Here is a 24,917-nt window from a genome sequence, read left to right as displayed (position 1 = left end):
CAGAGAGTTGTTGCAATGCAAGTTCCGCTTATAAATGTATGCCAATGTGTTTCATTCGTCGATAATATTAATCTTGTTTCTTGTGTGTTTAATGTTGTCCATTTTCCGTTCTTCTTGAATCCTTGGATCATCTGCAGAAAAAGGTCAGATGATGTACACTTGTGATCCCAGTTACCATGATGTTGGTACTCCTTGTCTGCTCCTTAAAGGTAGCTGTGTCTAGATTCTATGCCATTTAGACCTTGGCTTATTGACTGAAACAGACATCATGATTTGCACTTAGGCTCACATTTATGGTGAAGTTAGTGCTTTTTTGAATTCTCTTGCGTAAACAGGTTGTCCATATTCTTCACCTCTTCAGCGGGTCTGAATCACCACAAGAAATTGGCATATGGCTTCTACGCTAAAATAACCCAGAAGAAAGCTTGAAGATACATGTATACTAAGATGTAATAATGAGGTTTCAAAAATAACATGCATTTATTTTCAAGAGATAAACATAAAGCAAACTATCAGCCAGATTCATCAAAGACCCGTTTTGCGAGTCTTTAATAGTGATTCATAAGGAATCGCTATTAAGGACTTGCAAAACGGGATTCATGTAGGAATTGCAAAAAACATTGCGATTCCTACATGTTCCTTATTTGCGATTAGCAAAATAAGGAATAACTCCCCATGCATTCCTATGGCCCTGTAGGCCCATAGGAATGAATGGGGAGTTATTCCTTATTTGCGATTAGCAATTTGCTAATCGCAAATAAGGATGCGATTTCAAGGGTGCAGGGGTGTCCAAAGGACACCCTGTAGCACCCCTGAAATGTGAATTTACACTGATGTTGTGCACACACATGTCCAAAGGACATGTGTGTGTGTAACATGCAACTTAGAAAAATGCATTAAAATGCATTTTTCTAAGTTTTCGCTATTTACCACGAGGTTTGACTTCGTGGTAAATAGCGGTCCTAAATTGCGAATTCGCAATTTCTAAATGTTTCATGAATAGCATTTAAGGAATCTCTAATAGAGATTCCTTAAATGCTAATCCTCGCATATTTGCGAATTCTTTATTAGCGATTTTTGCATTTGGGATGATGAATCCCAAATGCAAAAATTGCACTCGCAAAGGGCCAGATTCTCAGAATCTGGCCCTTTTGCGAGCGCATTTCGCTTGATGAATCTGGCTGTATGTTCATAATAAAACTTTGAACAAGCAATGTGAAGCAAATGATGACCACTAAAATTGAGCCAAACCTCCTGTCCTCCCCTCAGTAATCTTTAAGGGTGACACACTGCTAACTAATAATGGTGTGACCATTTCTATACTAATTTCTGTATGACGTTGTGAAGAATAATCAAGACATCAATGAAAGGGCAGAGGTGAACACCACCAAATTCCCTTTAAACAATATAAACAATACTTACTATTAAAATAATAGCTACTATATGAATGCCCAAAACCGTAGAAATGATGCCTAACTGTATTTCTGTACTTGTCAAAAAACAGTTATATTATTCTTTATAAATTTAGTTCGTTTCAAATTCCAATATTTGCATTTTTTTTAATGCTTTATTGATCTTTCTGGGATATTATTAAAGAACACTTCGCAATATCCAGTTGTTATTACAGTTATCATGATGTGGGTGGCGCTTGTGCAAACTAATGCTGGTGTTGTTGCAGTTGTCCACTTTCAATTACTGCTCAGCCCTTAGAGCACATGCACAACCTGGTCAGGTGATGTCCATTTGTGATCACAGATACAATAATCTTGGTGCTCAAAAGCTGCAATGGAACCAATATAAAACATGTATGCATGTCAACAAAGAGCCATCTGCATGGTGTTGCTTTGGATGAGTCCCAACCAGAATCTGTTTGGGAAAGTCCTCCTCAATTGCAAAACAGCCTATAATATTTATTCTCTTCTAATCCTTCCAGTAATATATTCTAGAGGAAAACTATTCTTTGTTGGTTAGCAAGGGCTCTTTCTAAAAGTTGCAGAAGGTGTCTGTTGTTGTGGTTCCATACTTAGGTGGATTTTTATTAGCAGTTCTCACTTGTGTGTGCAAATATATGCAGATGTGCACATTTCTTAGTCCTCGCCACTGGTATTGCTCCATGGCTGGGATCATTCTCTTTTGGTTCATTATCAGTTGACTCTTCGACATATTTCTTAATTCAGCAACCTAAAACACTCTTGTAACCTTGTTTATAGTCATCAGACAGGAATCTATACAGTATGGGGTTGATGCAGCTTTTAGTGTAAGCCAAGATGACTACCAGATCGTAAGCTCTAACCAGCTCACCTGGAAGACCCACAATTACATCGATAACACTCAAGAGGTTTAACGGAAGCCAGCACAATATGAACACAATCCATAGCCCAATCATGAGCTTGGCCCCTGAAGTGCCGCGACAACTGGTCGGATCCGCTGAGGACACTACACTTTTTGCTTTAACTAATAGCAGTAGGAAACTGATCCCACTCACGCTTATAGGTACGCAGAAGCCCATTGCAAATACACAGATGGTGTAGGTGGCATCCCAGAGGGTTCCAGGTTTAGGCCAGATAATGGTGCATTGGTCGGTCAAAGTATCAACATCTGCAAAAATAATCACAAGGAGGACAAAGAGGAAAGCAATGAGCCAAGTTAGTGCAGAGAGGAGTTTAGCCACAGTCAGTCGCTGACACACTGACGACTTCTTTGGGCAATACACAGATACACAATGACTAATGCTCATCACCATGATGAAAAAGATGCTGACCAGTGGATTGATAAAGTCTATTGTCATAACCATCTTGCACACAAAGGATCCAAAGGGCCAGGAGAGCTTAATTTGCTGTGAGGCAGTGAACACAAGTCCAAACATTACAAGGATATCCCCTATTATTAAATTGAATATGTAAATGTTGATGGTTTTGCTTAACTTGGTGTATCTCAAAGTAATGTAGAATGCCAGAGCATTGCTAATCAATCCAAAGGCAGAGAGCAAGAAGTAGACTGTTGGGATTGCAATGTAATTCACTCCATAGTCTATTTCTTCAGTGAATGTTGCGTTGAGACTGAAGGACTCATTTGAATCCGATAGCTCCTCTATCAGGTCTTCATTGGGAAAGTAATCCATTATGTCACCCTCTTTGATTCAATGGAAGCTGAAAGACCAAATGCTGTCTGAAAGAAAAAGAAAAAGAAAGTGCATATTATTAATGGCAACATAACTGTAACACATAGGTTTAGACTTGCCAACCTTCCTAAATATCACCCCTATTATTACTGAAGAACCTCTGCCTTTCTGACTAGTTTCTGTGGGAGGTGACCAAATACAAACAATAATCTGCATATGTCACAGATGAACCATATAAAACAGATGAAATCGTTATTAACCCCTTCCAGGCTGATGACGAGCTCAGCTCGTCATGAGCGTTACCTGCCGTGCGCTCATGATGAGCTGAGCTCGTCATGAACCGCGGGTTTTTTAAAACCGCCGCGCACAGCGGGAAAAGCCGCCGCAGGGATGCGGTTAAGGGTTCCAGAAAACGAAGGTTTTACTCAGTGCCGACGTATAGCATCAAATGTTTAACAGAAAGCTGAAATGATGGCATTCTTATTAACAAGCTAAAACGCTTTTTGTGTATTTTAGTGAGCACCACCTTTGAACACAAACTCACTGCAGATAAAGTGTGAGGTAGGTTAGCTACAGGAATGATGTTGGAGCAATCCTGTGTTTGATTAGGATTTTCATTCTGAATATTAGGATGATGCATTATCTGTCTGTGGTTTTTACTACTAGAAAATAGTATGCATTACACATCAATGAAATAAAGATGTGGCTTGGTGCTTTGCTTTGTTCTTTGTGGGCAAAGGTTAAACTGTTAATTGAGTGTCCTGATTAGATTCCATTTTACCAGTATCTGATGATAAGATGACTGTGGTGTTCATTCAAATGAAGCTATCTCTTTAGCTCTCCTAAGGACATTTGTCCAACCTCATTCATGGAACTCCTCCTCCTAATACTTAACAATGAGCCCTTCCTACTTTTTAGGATCTCCCTGGATCACAGGATCTTTCCTGCATGCAGCTGGATATCTGAAAACCACTGATGTGAAACCCATCACCAAGTTCGGAGGATGTAAACAACTTTTGCCACCCCTTAAAAAAAGTGACTTTGAGCCAACTACAAATGTTTGTGGAAGAAAATGGATTAATTTCCAAGCGATTCTTGTTGTCAGGCCATTTCAGCAAGCTAGAGATACTGTCTGTTTTAGATAACATATTGTGGCTTGTTGATAGCAGTTGTGCCAGACTGCTGATCTACCTAGTTCTTTTGGTGGCTTTCGACCACAGTAGATAAACAAAAAGAGAGAGGCCAAATCAGTCTCAGAATTGCCACTAAATTGGAGCGAGATAGATAAGGAACACACACTCACTTAGGGTGAATAGGAAAGCCCTCACACACCGACCTGGTCAGTGTCATGCTTCATCGTCGGGCCCCACCAAAGAGGCAGAGTGCCTCTTTGGTGTGCTACAACGCCAGAAAGACTGCAGAGCTGGTTGTGTGAAGAAGGGCGTGTTGTGAGGGTGAGTGAAATTAAAAGTGTCTAGAAGAGTATCAGGAAAAAATGTTTTAATAGATGATCCCTAAGACACGTATTTACAAGTATTATGTGTCTGAATTCAGTTGCCAAGGTTTAGGAATGGTAAAATTCAGAGAAATACAATAAATCAGTCAGTCAACATGTTTCTGCCATTTAAGAGGCGTAAATTTACCAAGGCATTCATCAGGACTATACCCCGGCGGTATGGACTCTCTAATCGTCCACCCTAACCTAGGGACGTGAAAGTGAAAAAAAGGTGAAAAAAGTGCATAAAAAGGGAGAGCAAAGGCTCGATCCCAAAAAAAACTCCAAATTCAGGAGAGTTTCTGCACTGTCCGGTTCTGAGGCAGATCCTAGGTTTCTAGCGGGCTGTGAGCGTCAAGGGCGATGTGCCAGGCACGCTCCAACCCCCCTCCCGAGACCCATGGTGCAAGTAGCGCCAAATTTTAAAGTGCAGAAACTCTCCTGAATTTGGAGGTTTTTTTGGGATCGAGCCTTTGCTCTCCCTTTTTATGCACTTTTTTCACCTTTTTTTCACTTTCACGTCCCTAGGTTAGGGTGGACGATTAGAGAGTCCATACCGCCGGGGTATAGTCCTGATGAATGCCTTGGTAAATTTACGCCTCTTAAATGGCAGAAACATGTTGACTGACTGATTTATTGTATTTCTCTGAATTTTACCATTCCTAAACCTTGGCAACTGAATTCAGACACATAATACTTGTAAATACGTGTCTTAGGGATCATCTATTAAAAAAATTTTTCCTGATACTCTTCTAGACACTTTTAATTTCACTCACCCTCACAACACGCCCTTCTTCACACAACCAGCTCCGCAGTCTTTCTGGCGTTGTAGCACACCAAAGAGGCACTCTGCCTCTTTGGTGGGGCCCGATGATGAAGCATGACACTGACCAGGTCGGTGTGTGAGGGCTTTCCTATTCACCCTAAGTGAGTGTGTGTTCCTTATCTATCTCGCTCCAATTTAGTGGCAATTCTGAGACTGATTTGGCCTCTCTCTTTTTGTTTATCTACATTGAACCGGGGACTGAGAGAAGCCTCCTTGACTCTCCCTACCTCTCCCATTGTTGTTTTGTGGCTTTCGACCACATTCAGATTAAAACCTTCTCTGAAGGAGGGGTCACTGACTTGCTCCTAAATTTCTTTTTAGTAGAAAGAGATGAATCAGTGGCTCTGCCTCTCCTGTTTCTCTGAAGCCAATGTTTCTGGGCTGTGGTGTTCCATATGGGCCGGTTCTTCCTCCTTATTGGGCAGTTCCCTTGCCACATTACTCCATTAGTTAGGAGCCTAATGTTTACATGTACATGGATGAAATCCAGCTCGTTTTCATCTATTACGTCTGGCTGATTCAGGGCCTTACATTTAAAGACATTCAAACACAAACGCCCTTGTTATGCATCACACATCCAGTAAATACTATATGGGGTTCCCCCTTCCACATTTCAGGAAGGAATGGTGATAGTGCTTCTCTTGGTCAAACTCAATTTCCACAATTCAATGATTCATTCAAAGCAGGTTTCTCCACCAGTCGATCACGAGCTACCAGTAGCCAACAGACACCTTCAGAGTAGCTCACACCCTTGTGTTCATTTTTCAATCAGCACAGGATCATATTTTAATTTTAAAGTTATAGGAAGTCAGTAATTATTTTACACTATTATCTTCAGGCTGCAGCTGGCAGGGCCTGACAATGAGCAGTGATGAAGTCAGATTTATGACCCAGGGCACAGAGGTGAAGAACTGAAGTACTGAGGTATTTAAATCTTAGATAAAACTCCTTGTCAACTCACTATTTGAGCAGGAGAAAAAAGTGATGTTTCTGAATGCATTTAAATGGGAGAAAATTAATATGAAAAGTTAACTTAAAGATTATGCTAACTGTGCATTTTAATTTTAACCCATTTCAAAGTATTGAATTACAAACAGAAGGCCTCTTGCTCCCAGTGGCCAGTAGACACCCCATATTTCCAACTGAAAAATACCGTCTTCTTTTCAAATTGGAGAAAGTTCAAGTGGATAAAACATTTTCTATAAAACATTGAGTCAATGTTTTTTTCCGCTTTCAATTAAGCCAATTACATCTTAAAATGTTATGAAGCATGTTTCTTCACTTTAAATTCTTCCTATTTAAACAAAGAGCTGTATTTTTCAATTGTAAATATGGTGTTATGTCTACATTGTATTTACACACAACAGGCATCTGTTCCCAGTGGCAGGCACACACTGTCATATTTATAATAGAACAATACAGCCCTTTTTGAAGTAGGAGAAATTTAAAGTGCAGAAAATTTCATATATCATGAACATTTTTTGCAGAACATTTTTCTGCACTTTAAATGTCTTCCATTAAAAAATGGTTTTATGTTAGTGTTATACATGTAACAGTGCCACATATGGGGAAAGGTATGTCCTGTGCCACAAGTACATATGACAGACTCATTTATCCATACACATGTTCGTACATCCCCAAAGAGCGCGCTCTCACTGACACACATGGCAGCCCTATCAAAGTGCCCTTAGTCAAAGTATTTTGTACAAACCATAGTCTTCGTCTCTATGGACATTAGGCTTACTCACTTAAGCTGGGCTTGGGGGTGTCACATTGCACAAATAGATTGGTCTTCAGTACCTCACAATGATTTTCACTGATTAGGAGTAGCTCTCACTACGGAAAAGGTTGAAGACCACTGATTCAAAGTATACAACTAGTAAGCATCTTCTAAATATTTCTGTAGGATTACATGGGACTCTGAATATCTCAGTTATTAGATGGTATTCAAGAGGCAATCGTTAAATCGCACGATAAGCTATTCAAATTAAACACTAGTATCAGTTCTGGTGGTCATTTCTTAACACTGAGAGATCACATGGGACCAAAGGACAGAAAGTGGGAGCAAAGGGTAACAGTGGCTTCGTTAGAGGTGAATAACAAAGTGCAGTTTTGGAACCCTAAATTTCTGATCATTTTCCTGTGATGCTCAGTGGCACGTCTGTTCTTTAAATCATTTTGTAAGGGTAGCATCCTTCCCGTATGTTGGTTCTATCATCAGCTGCACTAGCGCCTAATGTTTGTAGTGCAAACCATGATGTGCCAGAGGTCAGAAATTGGGGTGGGCACAATTTGTCTCATTTGCTTGAGTGTAAACATGCAAAATTTTGAAAAAGAATATGAAATTATGCAACTAATGCAAAAGGCAAATCCTTTCCCACTTTATTTTACCTCAATGCATCCTGTCGTCCGTTATTGGCACAGAAATGCATTCAATAAAATCACTTAAACATAAGCCACTGTGGGGCTTATTATCAAGGGGGTTTATCTCCGCTTTTTTGGCTTTAAAAGCCAAGAAATCGGAGATAAAATTATCTCCCTATTACCTAGCTGTCGCTAACACCAGTTAGCGACAGCTAGTAGGAGATAGCGACCATCTTGGGCCCCGCTTTGCATGTCAGTGAAATTTATCACTAATGACATGCAAAGTGGGCGTGCCAAGATGTTAGCGACTGGAAACAGTCGCTAACATCGCTATCTCCTATTACCAACTTTTGGAGATATTCGCGCTAAGCGCGAATATCTCCAAAAGCTAACACCTGCCCCATAGCAGTTCTTAGCCATGTTATCCAGTGGTAGGTGGATAACATGGCTAAGAGCATTAGCTCGGTAATGCATGAATATCGCTGACTTTTCAGCGATATTCATGCATTTCGGCCAATTTTTATCGCTTAGGAGATAAACCTTGATAATAGCAAGGTTCCTAAGCGATAAAAATCGCCGCAGCTCGGCGATAAAAATATTGCCGCTAAGCCAACATAGCGATAATTATCGCTAGTTGTTGGTAATATGCCCCTGTGTTCTGTTGTTCCTGTGCAATTGCATCCTTCACGGTAAATGTTTGCTGCAAATGGCGCATGATTACCTGAAGTGGCGTAATGGATTAATTTTGGGAGTTTCGAGTAAGAAGCATAATGCGAATTTCCCGAAAGTACACATACTACGCTAGTGTAACTTAAATTTCGCTCCACCTTAGTTAGGAGTCCGTGCCCGAGATCCCTGTGTCTGATTGCAGACATACAGGACTGCCAAGAGCAATAGAATTTGAGTGCAAGTTATATGCAGGCTGAGCTGATCTGTATGTGAAGAAACACATCTGGCAAGAAAACCCAAACAGGCAAACACGGCTAGTCAAAGCGGGAAGAACATAAGAGTTGCTTAGGAGCGAGGGCATATGTAAGAAAGACTCTCTGACAGTTGCAAAGATGACTGGGACTGTGAAACAAAGAACAAAAGGGTTCACTAAAGGAGCATGTTTTCTTGAGTGATGAATATGCACAAGATGTGAACAGTGTGAGGTCTAGTAAGATAGAGATGGCAGCGCTTGGATACCCTCACGGGTGACAAGCAGCGCTCTACAAATCTACTGATTGATATTAAAAGCAGAAAAGAACAATCAGTCACAAGGGGGCCGAGAAGTGGTCAGGCACTAATTATCAGTGGCGGCTCCTCTGCAATGGCAGAGGAGCATTGCCCCACTGCCTGGCTCAGAGCCAGTAAATTGTTTTATTGTTCATTTTCCGGCTCTGAGCCAGCTTGCGCAGGGTTTGGGGAGAAGGAGTTCTATGTGCACTTCTTAAGTGTGCATATGTGTTTGGCCTGCCATCTCAGGCCAACCAAAACGTACACGTGCACTTAGGTTTCTCCAGCCCAGCAGCATTGAGCAGCCGGGCTGGAGAAACCTCCACAAACTCTCTGGTCTGAGGGGAGCGTCTTTCCGGCCCGCTCACATGAGAGCAGAGCGGGTATTACAGGGAGAACGTGATGTGGGCCCAGTGCGTGCTGAGACCAGGAAGGACGAGGCCAAGCGTGATGAGGGAGGGGGGGGGGGCAGCAGCTCCAGGTAAGTATTTCTTTTGACTTTTGTTTTATTATAACCCCCCTGTGTGCTCCCCCTCCCGCGCCCCCTTCACCCGACACACCACCTCTTTATTGTGGCGGCCGCCACTGCTAATTATACTAATATATGTCAGTAAGGGGCCTCTGAAACCATCACCCCTAAATATAACAAGCCATAATTTTGCTTAATCCAACAGAAAAGTTAGATCATCCAAATATTCTGTGCTGAAGGAAATGTAGCCTTTTCCCTGCCTCCTATGACCTCTGTGGGGAATGATGCAGGGGATGTTTGAAGTTAGGTGAGGCACAGGATATGCAGGCGACTTTTACTGTGTATCTTCTCCACTTAGTGGAAGTTTTACTCCATTAGCCGCCATTCTATCTAAACAAGGTTAAATGACTGGCTGGATATTTTTCAACAGATACTTTCTTTGTACATTGATATGGGTCAGATAAGCAAGTATAAAGTGAGGCAGAGAGACTTCATCAGGAGCGCTGATAAAAAGGGGTGGAAAGCGTTAACCCCTTCCATGCTGATGACGGCCCCCGTCCGTCATGCAACACGGTGGGCGTGTGCTGATGATGGCTGGGGGCCGTCATGAACCCGCCCACTCTTCAGAAGTGCTGCACAGGCGCAGAATCGCGGCCGCGCCCAAGGGGTTAAGAAAGAGAATTGTGATCTCATATGGAACTCTTCTTCTCCCTGTGTCCGGGGTGCTATATATTCACAAACCATAATTGTGGGCATTCCAGGACTTATTTATGAAGCCTTGCAACAGTTTTGCGCTTCTGTTGTGTCACTTTTTGTGTTGCAACGGCGGCGTAAAACAGGCCCCCTGTTGCGCCTTGTTTACAAAGTGACGTATCTAGGCAGATTTGTCACTTTGTAAACCCCTGCGCTACATTATACCTGCATCAGGTATAATGTATGCAGGGGGGCGTTCCCACGCAAGTAAGCCTCGTTGAAGTGACGCCGAGAAATTATGAGATTTCACTGCACCACTTCTGGGATCCAAATGCGTCAAAACCTTACGCCTGTCTCATGGCAGGCGTAAGGGGTACGCAGTGCTATATCCATAGCCCTCCCCCTTCAACCTGGAGTTGCGTCACACTTCTGACACAATTCTAGCAATGCTTCATTTTTTCCGCGACAGATATATCAGTAAAACTGACGTCTCTGTCATTCCTTGCGACATGATGCATCATACAGTAATTATGATGCATTCATCATGATTCAAGGAGGGTGCAATGAAAAGTGGTGCATTGCTGTTTTCACACAGCGATGCGTCACTTTTCATAAATAAGGCCCTCCATTTTTTGCACTGGAAAAGGCACCCCTGATGGAATGGTTGCCCTGAGATCAATTGTGTAGTTATGTTATGTTGCGTTATGTTATGTTATGTTATGCTATGCTGTTTTACGTTATGTTGTGTGTTCTTAGAATGACTTTAATAAAGGACTCAACGTATAGGAGAAGTCGCTTCCACAGCCACGTGTGAAGGCAAATATACAGAAAGGAAATGAAAGAAAGTGTATGGAATAATGGAAAACAAAAATAATACACATATGAGAGATGGAGAAAGAGCATATGTACAAGCTGACTGTGACTAAGGCACATAGGTGGTAGAACGCTGCAGGAAAGACATTAAGAAAAACCCCTGTAAGGGAATTGGTGAAATTAGCAGAGTGAAGAAGAAGAGATTGGGGTTAGACTAAGGAAGGCAATGGGAAAACATGGCTAGCCCTAGATTTACAGGGAGACCCTTCCAGGCCCGTGTCTAATCTACTTTCATGGCTGTCCTTCAAGTGGTAGCTAAATGTCAGCTGCTAAGTAGATCAAAGGACTCCTGTATTAGACTTTCTGACTCCGTTGTCAACACATCGGGTCTTCTTGAGCCCGTGTCTTTTTTTACACCACCAGATAAAATGACTAAACCGGAAGTAAAACTAAAGTCTGTTGTTTAGGCAAAGCAATTGGCTATGTACTAACTAGAAAACATTCGTGCCAAGGGGTTTGACATATTATCGGTCCTTTTTAATTCATTCATTTTTTAAACAGACAAAGAGAAAAAAACAACTCAGAATTCACCAGGAAATAAAGAGCGCGTATTGGGAGATAAGTAATAGATGTGTGTGTACTAGCTAGGCTTCATTTAGCGGATTGTGAATGAAAAAGATGTTAGTAATAATAAATTTATATTTCCTGTCTAGCGGTGCGTTAGATGTTTAGAAGGAATAGCTGGTCAATAAAAGCGTCAATGCATAAGTGAATGGTCCGGATGATGATGATGTAGTTAGCAGTTACACGCTGAATGTCAAACATTATTACGATTCCAGAAGACATGCAATAAATTCTCTTGAGGCACATGTGTACACAAACCATATATAGCATTAATCGGTTGAGACAATAAGTGATGTTTTTGATATATAAATTGATTGCATTAAATGGGTAACTTGCCGTAGTGAGGCGGCCAAGGGCCCTACTGCAAACAAGGGTAAATGGGCTCCCATTCCCTGGTGTGCCAATAAAAAAACAGCTATAAATGGTGTGTAGTGGGACCCTCTGACATCTGGGCACCGGTGCCACTGCACCTACTGCACTATTGCTTGCAACTCCCTTGGGAAAGTTGATGGGGGGTCCTCGAGGAACGGTCTAATTTTTCAATGAGAATTTTCCCTCTTTTTTGATAAATCTTTTTATTGATCTTTACTTATCATTACATGTTGTTCAGGTACATGTATACAAGGATATACTAATTTTGTATCAGCCCGCCTTGAACTGCGGTAGGGGATAATTGAGTCTGCCTCAACCTATAACACCCTGCAGGGAGTCCTTTCTCACTGTTGAGACAACAGGTATATTACAGGGACTGTGGTGTATGTCTCTGTTTGCTTTCAATATGACAGGAAAGAAGGTGGTCATAGGGATTAGGATTTCAGAAGAGTTTGCAACAAACAAAATGTATGCAAAAACTAAATAAGCATATTTTGAGAGGAATAAGGCCAATACCATTGGAGAATAGATGAATGCATTGGGAATTGTGGGGCGAACTGAATAATTGAGAAGAAACTGAGTATGAAAGGAAATTTTAAGGGGCCTAAATGTAAATTACAGGGACAATTTCCTTATTAAACTTGATTTAATGCCTGCAGAAACCGAGTAAGGAGAATAGACAGAAGAAACTAGGAGATGATTTCCATGTGGTTTCCCCAGAAGTAGTTTTACCTCAAAATGTAGATACAAATAAAAAATAAAAAGGGAGCCCATGTTACAAATGTACAGGAAGAGGAAGAGTGCTCCCCTCCCAAATGGTCTCTCCTTAAAAGAAAAAAGAGTTATAGTGTTTTTTTGGTTCTTAGTTTTTGGTATAGCGCTATGACTCGGCCCGAAGGGACATCACAGCGCTGCGACTGACAGTCAGGTGAAGAGGCAGCTGATTAGAGGAACCAGATTTTGAGAGTTTTTTAAAGCTAGAGAAACTGGAGCATGCACGAATGTGCAGAGGAAGCCTGTTCCAGTGGTACGGAGCAAGATAGGAGAAAGCCTGGCCACCAGATTTTGAAGATCTAATACGCCCCAACATAAAAGATGTTGATTTTTAGATCTTAGATATATGTCAGGGTGGTATGGCATAAGCCCTGTTGAAATGTTGGGCCTAAACCTGACAATGATAGGTCAGGCAAAGAAATTTGAACAATGCTCTCTTTCTGATGAGGAGCCAAGTTGAGGAAGTAAATGGGAAAAGATGAGTGTAGATTTACAAGGAGACCCTCGAAAACCCACGTCTAATCTACTTTCATGGCTATCATTCAAGTGGTAGCTAAAGGTCAGCTACAAGATAGATTAAAGGTATTTTCTTGGGTTTTCTGACTTTGAGTTGTCAACACATTGGATCTTACGGCAGAATCATTTGCAACGCTGGGAATTAGAGGCAAACTGGAAATCACAAAACTAAAGTCTGTTACTTATGCATTGCAATAGGTCATGATTATCTGGAAAACATCCATATCAAGGGGTTTAACAAAAGAGGGCCCTTAATGCATTTATGTTTGTTAAAAAGGGCAAAAGTGAACAAACTAATGATTCATCCATAAAGAAAGGGTGAGTTTTGGAAAGTGGGCATACTAGCGAGGCTCCATTTAACAGCTGGGCTATGTGAACGAATGTTAGTGATTATGAATTTACATTTCCTGTTTAGAGAGGCATTCAGCATTCTGGTTTGATATCTCACAAAAGGGCCGCACTAGGTTATGCGGGTGTACCGTGGAACCCGTAGCAAGTACTTTTGTTTAAGTGGCCCGTATATGGCTCCCTGTGAGTCTACCAACAGGTGCCGGTGGGTAAGCTTGTCCCTACCAGGCCTGCTTGTCCCTACCATGCCTGCAAAAGTTTAAGCTATTGGCATTGTAAATGACAATGTCTTTTATTTATACATTTCGATGATTAACACATAAATAAAAAGCATTACCATTTACAATGCCAATAGCTCAAACTCTTATAAATGTGAGACCTATTGCACTTCAAAGAAGCAGCCGCCATTGTCCCGGGCTTCTTGGAAAGGGAAAGCGCGCATGGCATGCTGAATGTTGCAGGAAAGCACGTCATGCCTGCAGTAGGAGAAACTCATAAAAAAAATAGTGCTTACAGACTAAATAAGACATACTGTGTAACAACAGAAGTAAAAGGGACAGTCCTCATGGGAGGTTACAAATGAAGACAAGGCGGTACTAAGGAGGGACTAACAAGCCTATTACCGAATCAGAAGTCAGCATTTAGAAAGGACTATGACACAAGCCAATTAAAAATTTGGGCGGAGAGTGGACGGAGCTTCAAGTCCATACTCGAATACAATGTGCCTCGCAGAGCAGCACTTGCGCTGCCCAGGCACGACCTAAAAAGGACTTAAGGCAACAACAACTGAGTCCCCAAGTCCTATAAGGTAGGCCACAACTTTTTCTTCTGCTTGGTGGCAAGCCAGTCAAAATGTTTGGTCCTGTGGGACCAGACCTGTCCCACAGTACTGAAATGACCAACCGGAGAAATAGCTCCCTTAGTCAATCAGAAGGTCATCTTGTTTTAATTTTCTGTACCATGGGACTTCCGTGGGGCTAACATTTCAGGTGTACCTAACTTTTTAACCCCTTCAAGCCCAACCTGAGCATCACTTTGAATCCTAATTTCTCCAAAATGCCTGAATTGCTTTACACTAAATCATACATAAGCAGATGTTCTAAGTACAGCTGAAGTTGTTTGTGTAAGTCCATCCATTTTTTCTTTATCAAGGAGTTAAGTTTCTGAAGGGAATTCAACATGGGAAATCAGTGTTTTGGCTGCCTCCCCCTCCCTTTTTTCTTGGCTCCTGCTTGAAGTATCAGTGCCAATCTTTAACTGAAGGAGTCAAGTTGAGTTGGATGATTATTTTGATGTGTGTGGGTGTGTTGTAGGAGGAATGTAGGAAATTAAACATTTGATGGAACAATAGTGTGAGAAAACGGTTTTGAATTACTGGGAGAAAGATTTGAATGTTAATGTTTTAGAATATTTCAAGGTGGAATTTGATTCTTTTTAACAAGCATTAGCAAACCCAATAAGTCTGAGTTTAATGTGCTAATGCATGCAACATTAGCCCATTAGACAGAGATACACAGGAGGGAGGCCCCAGAAGTGGACAGAGAGGAATATATTTGTAAAGTCCTTCATGCAGTTCAATGCAAGCACTGAAGAGGAGATAGAAGGATCAACCCAAACAGCCAACACAATTGAATGAGAGATACAAACTTCACTGTTCTGAGCCAAAGCACGATGGACACACTCTCAAGCCAATGACTAAAAGAGGATGGTCGAAAAAAGTGAACAGTTGAAAGGGGTTCACACAAAGCCCATTCTATATTATCTGCATAGATCAGTTTTACAGCCATCCTGTCAAAACCCAGACTTGACAAGCATTGGCAGATAGTATAGGTTTTGCCTATGCAAGACCGATTAGCATTGCCAACTTGCTTTAGACATGTTGTACACCAACATGGCTGCTGCTGAGCATGGCTAAAAGTTATTGGTGTGGTGGCAAGTGGCATGGAGTGGAGTGCCTTGGAGTGGCGTAGCGTGGAGTAGAGTGGCGCAGAGTGGAGTGGGGTAGAGTCATCTTATGTTAATTGTAGCTTATATAGCGCATAATCACCTGCAGGTCTCTTAGCGCTTGTAGAGAAAGCTCGGGTAGCTTCTGATATTCCAGAAAAGCACCAAACCAATGTATTAGACTATAGCCAGGGCTTCCCTAAACAAATAAGTCTTAAGATACTTCCTGAAAAGGAGGAGGGTGGGTTCCTTACGAAGGTTCTCCGGTAATTCATTCCAGAGTTGGGGAATTAAAACAGGGAACGCTCTGCCACCTTTCGATGCCATTTTGGCTCATGAGGGGGTCAAAAGGCCTGCCGTGGATGATCGCAGTGTACATCCCGAAGCATATTTCATCAGGCGCTCCTTAATATAGCCCGGCGACTGACCAAAGATGGCTTCATGGGCAATGCAAAGGCTCTTAAACTTGTCTCTCTGTTTGACTGGGAGCCAATGCAGCTTAAGCAGCAAAGGGGTGGCATGAGCCCATCTGGGGAGCCTACAAATCAGCCTAGCTGCATCGTTCATGATCACCTGCATCTTGTTGATTAGTTTCTCAGGAAGGCCGATATAAAGAGCATTGCCATAGTCCAACCTGGACACGATCATGGCAGATACGATCATCTGTAAAGTGGTAGGTGAGAGCAAGGGGGCTAGCTTCCGCAACTGTCGCATTATGCCCAGGCAGGTGCCAACCACAGAGGACACTTGATTGGTCAAGGAGAGATTGGCATCGATCTTAAGGGCCAGCCTTTTAATGATAGGCACTGGCCTGGGGGCAGTCCTGAGCTCTTGAGACCAAAAAAGGTAATTCCAGGGGTTCCCCTTAGGAGAGATTATATGGATCTCAGGGGCATATTATCAAGACCGACGATAAAATTATCGCCGTTTTAGCTGCAGGAAACTGCCATATCTGGCTTTTTTGTATAGAGTTAGCAGGGCTTTGTAGCTTGTAAGCTCGTCAGGATGGTATAGTTTGCGCCATGATCTTTCAGCTTGACGAAGAGTTTGCTTCCTCTTTCGCAGATCTTCATTAATCCAGGGTGCTCCCTTACCCTTATCTCTAAATCTTTCCCTCCGGGCAGGTGCCACCTGATCTATGGCCCTGCTTAGGTTTCCCATTAGAGCTTCACTCTCCTGATCAAAGTTGTCATTTGTAGATTTTTTAGGGGAGATACTAAACAAGGCACCAATTAGGTTGTCGGCCTCAATCTTATTCCAATTGCGCACCACTCTCCACTCGGAAGGTGGACAAAGCAGTTGGCTAGCCAGCAGCTAATTAGAGAATGGTCTGGCCAGGCGCAGGGGCTAATGTCAGTGAGAGTCACCTGTGGCACAGAAGTCCAGACAAGGTTCAAAATATGACCTTTAACATGAGTGGGGGTGTTCACCAACTGGGAGAGTCCCATCGAGCTCATTTCACCATCAAATTGACTGGCCGATAGCTCCCTTGGAAAAACATCCCAATGATAATTGAAGTCTCCAACCACTAGGAGGCATTGGTACCGGGAGCAGAGATCGCTAGTAATTTCTGAGAAAGCCTCGTTGAACTTCGCTGTTACTCGCGGGGGATGATATGCTACCACGAGAGCTAAACAAAAGGACTTAGAGGAGATTTTTACCCCTAAGATGTCTGCACAATCCGAGCTCTCTGCCACAATTTTAGTTACCACGAGCAGTTTTTTGTAAAAAAATAGCTACACCTCCCCCTCTAGTTTTATCCTGTATATTAGGCCAAATGACATCAAAATCCCCAGGGAGAGCTGCAATGACATCTGGGTGTAAGAGTCCCCCAACAAGGTTTCAGAGACAGATAAAATATCTATATCTCCCACCTGGAGGAGGGAGAAAACCTCTAAACAGTGTTTTTGTAGCGAGCGTGTGTTCAAAGCCGCTACTTTAAGGCCTAGTGGTACATCATACCCAGCCCTTATGTAGGGAAATACCCTGGAGGTCCTAGTCCTACCACCTCCCTCGGTTCTCAAAAGCTTTTCACCCTTTAACCTGGCTTCTACCTTTATGTCCATCAGATTATTACTGTTCATAAGAGCAAGAAGCTCTTCGGCAGAATAGATCAGCGCCTGACCAGGGGTCCTGGCCCTTTGGTTCTGGTCGCATGTGGATGGGCGCAGACGCTCTTGCCTTTGGTACGACTTTGGCAGGCCCGCTGGGCGTGTCAGCACCATCAGCTGATTTTAAAGCTACGGTCGACGAGCTGGAGGAGAGCTAGAATGTGTCTCCTCAAAATGGCGGAGTGAAATTTCCCACCGGAAGGGAGTATTCGGGGGAAAAAGCCATCTACTGCAAAAAACTTCCTCCACTCAAACAGCACTCTGCAGCTGTGGTGGACCGGGGAGAGGAGAATGGCATGGAGCAAGTGACTACTGAATCAAGGTAAAATGATGCCCAAATCATGTAATTACAGTTCAACACCAAAACATAGTGCACCTAAGGTAAACAAAATATAAACGAAAGAAGCACGGCTAAACACTAAATGAGCACACAGTTAAAATACACAATTAAGAAATATCTTTTCTTTTTAAAAATTACAAAGTACAAGGGGACCGTACAACAGTACCCAGTTCAGGCGCTACCTGAGCTTCTCAGTGCCGCGCATCAGCGCCATCAGCAGATTTTAAAGCTGCGGTCGCCGAGCTGGAGTACAGAGTCTTAGCTTAGAGTAGAGTGGCATAGACTAGAGTGACATAGAGGGGTGTACAATGGAGTAGATTGTTGCAGATTGGAGTGAAGTAGAGTCCTGGAGAGTAGAGTGTCAGAGTGGAGTGGTGTAAAGTGGCGAAAAGTGGACTGGAGTGGGCTGGTTTAAATTGGGGTGGCAGAGAGTTTAGAAAAGAGGCATGGAGTGCTGTAGAGTCGATTACAGAGTCTTCGAGTGGAGTGTCATAGGGTGGAGAGACGTAGAGAGGCATAGAGTGGAGCACAGTGTTGTAGATGGGAGTGGAGTACAGTGTTGTAGAGTGGAGTAGAGAAGAGTAGAATGGAGTTGAGAGGTGTAAAGTGTATTGGCTTAGAGTTGAGTGTCATAAAGGGAAGTGGTGTAGAGTGGAGTAGAGTGGAGTAGAGTGGATGGGCATAGAGTGAAGCAGAGTGGAGTATAGTGGTGTAGAGGGGAATGGTGTAGAGTGGAGGGAAGTGTCATGAAGTAAAGTGGCATATAGTGGAGTAGAGGGGCATAGAGGGGAGCTGTGTACAGTGTCATAGAGGTGAGTGTTGTTAAATGGAGTGGCGTAGTGTGTACTGATATAGACTGCTGTACAGTGGTGTGGTGTAGAGTGGAGTATGCATGGTGTGGTGTGCCCTGCCATTACGGACAACATATTTTCATTTGAAATTACCATTACATTTGCAGGCATACAGTTGTACTGATAAAATTATACAGCACATATATGATAATGCGTGGAAATCAGCATCACCTAGTGTGCTGATTTGTTTTGATCGTATTAAAATATTTATTTCCACCACACTTCAGAGATACAAAAAATTGGCTTCATTTGTGCTTTCGTAGTTCTGATATATGTTAGAAATATTTGTGCAGTTCATTTACTGACAATTACATTATGTTGTGTGCTAGAAAAAGTACCATTCTAAAGCCTGTACTTTCACACCCCCAGCAAGATTGCCACATAAATCGTCTCACTTTATAGTCAGAGGAAGAAAAGTAAACACCAAGCTCTCTGCAAGACAGACGGACATTAGACCTCTGTCTTTGCAAAGCAAATGTGACAAGAAGAAAACTGAATTGAAAGGCCTGTTTATTGCTCATTAAGTTCTGGACTTCAGCATAGTTATTTTGGGGGTGCTTCACCACCCCCACTACCCAACGTCTAGCGCCTATGGCAAGGGCCTGACATTTTCGAAAAAGATTGTTTAAGTTATGCGACTACTAAAGAGCGCTGACTAGAATCAGTCAAACTTTTTCAAAGAAATGAAGCACGTTTACTGCTGTAAACTAGCATAAAGGGGACATCTGAATATAGATGTACTCTCCTGAAGTGCCTCACAAAAAAGAAAGAAAGAGTTCCCAGAAAGTGAGTACTTTTGGAAAAATACAAGCAGCCATTCAGAGTTGTAGTAAACAGGGTATGCATCACAGGAGGGACAAAGACATGCTGGACAGCTTAAAACAAATAAAATCAGCAAATAGAAAGCAAGCAAATGGGAATTAGAAAACACAAAGACAATGGTAAGCAATGGGTGTAATGCATTCCTACGGAAGCTTTCAGCATGTCTCCAATATGTATTTGCAACCAGACAGAATATCTATGGTGTGAATATCGTTTACAAAAATATTTTTGTTAATATCGTTTTCCAATTATTTTGATGTATTTTAGTATATATTTTAATTGTATAAGTTATACATTGTTTGCATAATTATTGTTAACGTTTTTTAATATAGTTTGTTAATTTTTAGTTGATTTTAAATGTAATGTAATAGTTTATTTGTTTTTTTAATGCAGTACTGGGTTGTGGGATTTATAGGGGTACAGGGTGGGAAGTAAATTAATTATAAATAATAATTAACTACTAATGAATATTAATTATTTAATTGATAATTAATTGTTAGTTGTGTAGTTCATGTTTTTATTTATGTTAAGTTTTAAGTGGGTTGTAGGGTTTGTAGGGGTAAAGGGTGGTAAGTTAATTAAATATAATTAATGTATTAGTAGTTAATGGTTATTAATTATTCATTTGATTAATTTTCTAAAAAATATTTATTAGGTGCACGTCATTGCATTTGTAAGGATAAAGGATGGGGAGTTTTTTAAATATAATTATTTCATTATTAGTTAATTACTATTAATTGTTTAATTGATCATTAATTATTTAACATTTGTAATCATTATCATTTTAAGATATATTTTAATTGTGTGCTTTTTACTTTGTAGAGTTATGGGGTAGGAAGTTATTTAAGTAATAATACATTCATTATTACTTATTTATTGTTTAAGAAATGTGTTATTTATTATGTTAATGGTTAACTGTGTTATGCTTTTTAATTTTAAATAACATTATATTTGTTGGTTGTTATATTTGTGAAAATATAGTGTGGTATTTTCATAATATTATTATTATTATTATTTGTTTGAATTAAAAATGTTCATTAAACATTGTAATAAATATGTAATTTTGTAACTGTGTGGAACATGTGATTTTTTTTCAGCTAAAGTGGAGATTTGTGATGCATTCTGGGTAAACAAATGTCCATGCAAGCCACACCTCCCTTGACTCCCCCGGATGTCTTCTTTTCAAAAATGTCTGGGTTTGTCTTTCCCTGGGGAGAAGAAAGAAAGAAGAAAGACTGTCCATTTTGTGTTGGGGTGAGGGTATTGGCATGCCCATTTTGGGCAGCCCCCCACTCCTCTTTTATAAAAAAAAACAATCATCCCTGGTGCCTAGCGGGCTATTGCCCCATCTGCACAGAGGCGGGGGGGCAGAAAGACTGGAGACATTTTCGGGAGGGGTGGGGGCTTTATAGTACCCATTTAGGGCAGCCCCCATCTCTAATTACTACAAAAAAATCCCTATAGTCAAGTGGACTTTGTGCGCCCCTGGGGGGCAGGTCGTGGGGTAATAACACCCATCTGTCTCCCGGGGGGCAGAAAGACTGTCCCTTTTGTGGGGGTAGTGGAATGCCCATTGTGGGCAGCCTCTACCCCTATTTCATTAAAAAAAACACCCCTGCTCCCTAGTGGGCTTGCAACCCGGGGGGGGGGGCAGAAAAAATGTGGCAATTTTCAGGGAGTGGTGGTGGGAGTGGTGGGGGTATTACATTGCCCATTTAGGGCAGCCCCACCCCTATCTATTTAAAAAGATAATCCTTGGTGTTAGGTGTGCTTTCTGCCCTCCCAGGGAGGCAGAAAGACTGGGTATGCCCATTTTATAATGGGGGGAGCAAAGACCCTTGCCCAAGTGGCCGCTCCCCCCTCCCTGGTGTTCAGTGGTGGGTCCCTGCTTGGGGATCACCCTCCTGGGGCGATCCATAAGCAGGGATCCACTAGGGGAGGATATCATTGGAAAGAGGAGATTCTCCCCTTTCCAATGATACCTCTCTAGTGTACTTAGCCCCTTGAACACCAAAACAGTGAAACTGAAACAAGCCGAACGTCTCATTTCAGATTCACTTTCAATGTAATGACGTCAGTGCGCCATGTGCACGATCGTCATTACATTGAAAAAACAAAATCCTCGGGAGGTTGGGAAACTCTTTCCCACCTTCTGAGGCTAAAAAAAAGAAAGAGGGGAATCCCACTGCTGTTTTCATATTATGCGGTGGTGTCTCTTGGACATAACGGTTACGTCGATGGCACACCAGCGCTGAAGCCATGGATGTAACAGTTATGTCAATGGCACAGTACAGGCTAAACATTTATATTTGTTGTTATTTAGTGTAGTTGCTAAAATATTTTATTTGTTTCTAGTGAACTACCCTCTCCCTACTGTTGCTCAGACTGGAGTGGGGATAGTAAAAGTTACCCCTCCACAATCCAACACTTTCCCTACTGTTGCACTGACTGAGTGGGTATAGCAAATTGTTATCCTTCCTGAATCCAACCATTTCCCTACTGTTGCACCTAATAAAATGGGAATAGTACAGTTTACCCCTCCATAATCAGACACTTTCCCTACTGCTGCAGTGACTATAGTGGGAATAGTAATTTGTACCCTTCCTGAGTTTAAACCTTTCCCTACTGTTGCACAAAGTAGAGTAAATTTTACCCCTCTGCAATTCAACACTTAAATCTACTGTTGCAATGCCTGGAGTAGGACTACTACATTTTACCCATCCTGAGACCATCACTTTCCCTACTGTAACACCGACTGGAGTAGGAATTGTAAAATTACCTATCTGCAATCCAACACTTTCCCTACAGTTGCACAGACTGGAATGGAAATAGTAAATGTTACCCCAGCTGAGTCCAACGCTTTTCCTACTGTTGCACTGACTAGAATTGGAATAGTAAATTTCACACCTCCTCAATCCAACACTTTCCCTACTGATGCACTGACTGGAAAGGGAATAGTAAGTGTATTATTCCAACAATATTATAGTTTTGTTTATATTGTTTAGATGTATATTAATATGATCTGTATGTGTATTTAACATGATATTGTTTTTATCTATACTACTATTATAAAGGAAGAACTTTTAATCTTTGAGTCGGGTAAACTCGGGAACCACAGCGCCAATCCACACACCCGATACATCGTTGTAATCGTCAGGGTGTGCAGATGGACATAGGCTATATACACTTAATAAATATACGTTATTTAAAAAATTTACCGAACAAAAAACGTAGTCCCTTGGAAGAAGCGCCGGCCGCGACGTGCGTGCCCGACGTGAGGAGCGCGGAGCGGCGTCCAGGAGCGCGAGGAGGACCGGCGGACATGGCGCGGGGAGGAGTGGTGAGGAGCGGCGGACAGGCGGTGAGGAGCGGCAGACAGGTGGTGAGGAGCGGCGGACAGGTGGTGAGGAGCGGCGGACAGGCGGGGAGGAGCAGTGAGCGGCGGATGAGGTAGGTTATTTATTTAGGAGCGGTGAGCGGCGGAAAAATGAAGCAAAAATGAAAATCATGAGCAAGAGGAAACAAACGGAGCATTACAAAAGTGAGCCAAACGGTGCATTACTGGAGGAAAAAGTTACGTGTGCAGGTTACAAAAGCGTACATCGTGAGCAAGGGGAAGCAAACGGAGCATTACATAAGTGAGCCAAACGGTGCAATACAGGAGGAAAAAGTTACGTGTGCAGGTTACAAAAGCGTAGAAAGTAAACAGAGGTATAGGAGGAAAAAGTGACGTGTGCAGGTAGCAAGAGGAAGCAAACGGAGCATTAAAAAAGTGAGCCAAACGGTGCATTACAGGAGGAAAAAGTTACATGTGCAGGTTACAAAAGCGTACAAAGTAAACATAGAGGTATAATACTGCAATATATGGAGGAAGGCCCCGGGGGACCCACGGACAACGTTGGGGCGGGCGGGGGCCCTGAAACCTAATTGCTGCCGGATAACGTCGGGACGGGCTGCTAGTTTAATAATATAATTGATATATTTTTAGTAAAATTTCATTTATTATTTTGTTTACTTTTTAAGTGTAAATAAATTGGTATGTTTTTTAGAATTGTTTCCAATTTATTTGTATAGTTTGTAATTTATAGTAAATATGTGTGCATATATATATATATATTTATGTCATGTGATCAAGCTCCGCCTGCGGAGCGAAACGCATCAGGGAGGGCACTCACTCTTGCATTCTAAACAAAATTAAATATGGATTGCTGGCAATGATTCCTGTGATGTGGCTTCTTTGGTGTTTACGATTTGACTAAACACCTGGTATCGAAGACGAGGTCTACGCCTGTTGTTACCGCTACCTTTGGCGGTCAGGTTCCAGCGTTCATATTTATATATATATATATATATATATATATATATATATATATATATATATATACACACATACATATATACATATCTATTTATTTGTTTTTTAAGTTTGAGTAGTTTGTAACATAAATTATAATTATAATTGTATTATTTTAATGATAGTTTTAAATTATATATTTAAATAAACATACAAAAATAGATTTGTTTTTTATAAGTATAAAATGTTTCATTTTCAGTTATTTAAATATATATAATTAACATTGTATTACTGTTTAATGTCAATGTATTTAATGCGTACTATGTTTAATTATGTTTATATTATAAAACAATATTTTTGTGTTTGATATTAGTGTATTATGATATTTGTTGTTCAATATTTTTATTCATTGTAAGTATAGGATAATTATATATTCTGCACACGATTCATGTCTAACAATTATTGTGGTTTTGATATTTTGTCAGTGAACCAGCCAGTGAAGGCTCTCGGAATATATGCAAATGTTATCAATGGAAACGACAATTGTAGTAATGTGTTATAGATCAATTGAGGTAGGTTGGAGGTAATTTATGTGTGAATGAACATAGATTGAGCACTTTATATTCCCATAGATATAAAGGCCATTGATGATTGAGAAACACGTGTGCACTTTCTTACAAGGAGAGATTTTGGCACAGATACATTTTTCAACCTTATTTCAAAAGAAAAGCAACTATTTTACAGAGAACATAAAAGTGATTTTATTGATGTGATTTTTATAAATAGATTGAATGTAAATTTAAACTTGATAATATGAAAAGTTGTTTGTATGGTTTAATATGATGAGATCAATGTGTGGGCCCTCTTTGTGAGTGGCCTGGTAAATGGTCTGGATTTTCCACACCTCCAGATTTACCAATAA

The 24,917-nt window shown here is 41.4% G+C and overlaps 1 protein-coding gene across 1 annotated transcript in view; it reads right to left on the bottom strand.

The window, feature by feature from the left end:
• Window positions 1–1,146: 1,146 nt before the first annotated feature.
• The window catches only part of LOC144785079 (somatostatin receptor type 5-like), a 40,124-nt gene continuing 16,353 nt past the window's right edge, over window positions 1,147–24,917 (bottom strand). The window contains exon 2 of the mRNA XM_078664188.1: window positions 1,147–3,168. Coding sequence (XP_078520314.1) covers window positions 2,174–3,121 — 948 coding nt within the window. The 5' untranslated portion in view covers window positions 3,122–3,168 and the 3' untranslated portion in view covers window positions 1,147–2,173. The remainder of the gene's footprint in view (window positions 3,169–24,917) is intronic.

Source organism: Lissotriton helveticus, chromosome 10 (genome assembly GCF_964261635.1).
Source record: "Lissotriton helveticus chromosome 10, aLisHel1.1, whole genome shotgun sequence".
Classification (NCBI taxonomy): Eukaryota; Metazoa; Chordata; class Amphibia; order Caudata; family Salamandridae; genus Lissotriton; species Lissotriton helveticus.
Note: the sequence above shows the minus strand (reverse complement) of the source record. Positions and strands in the feature narration are given on the sequence as shown.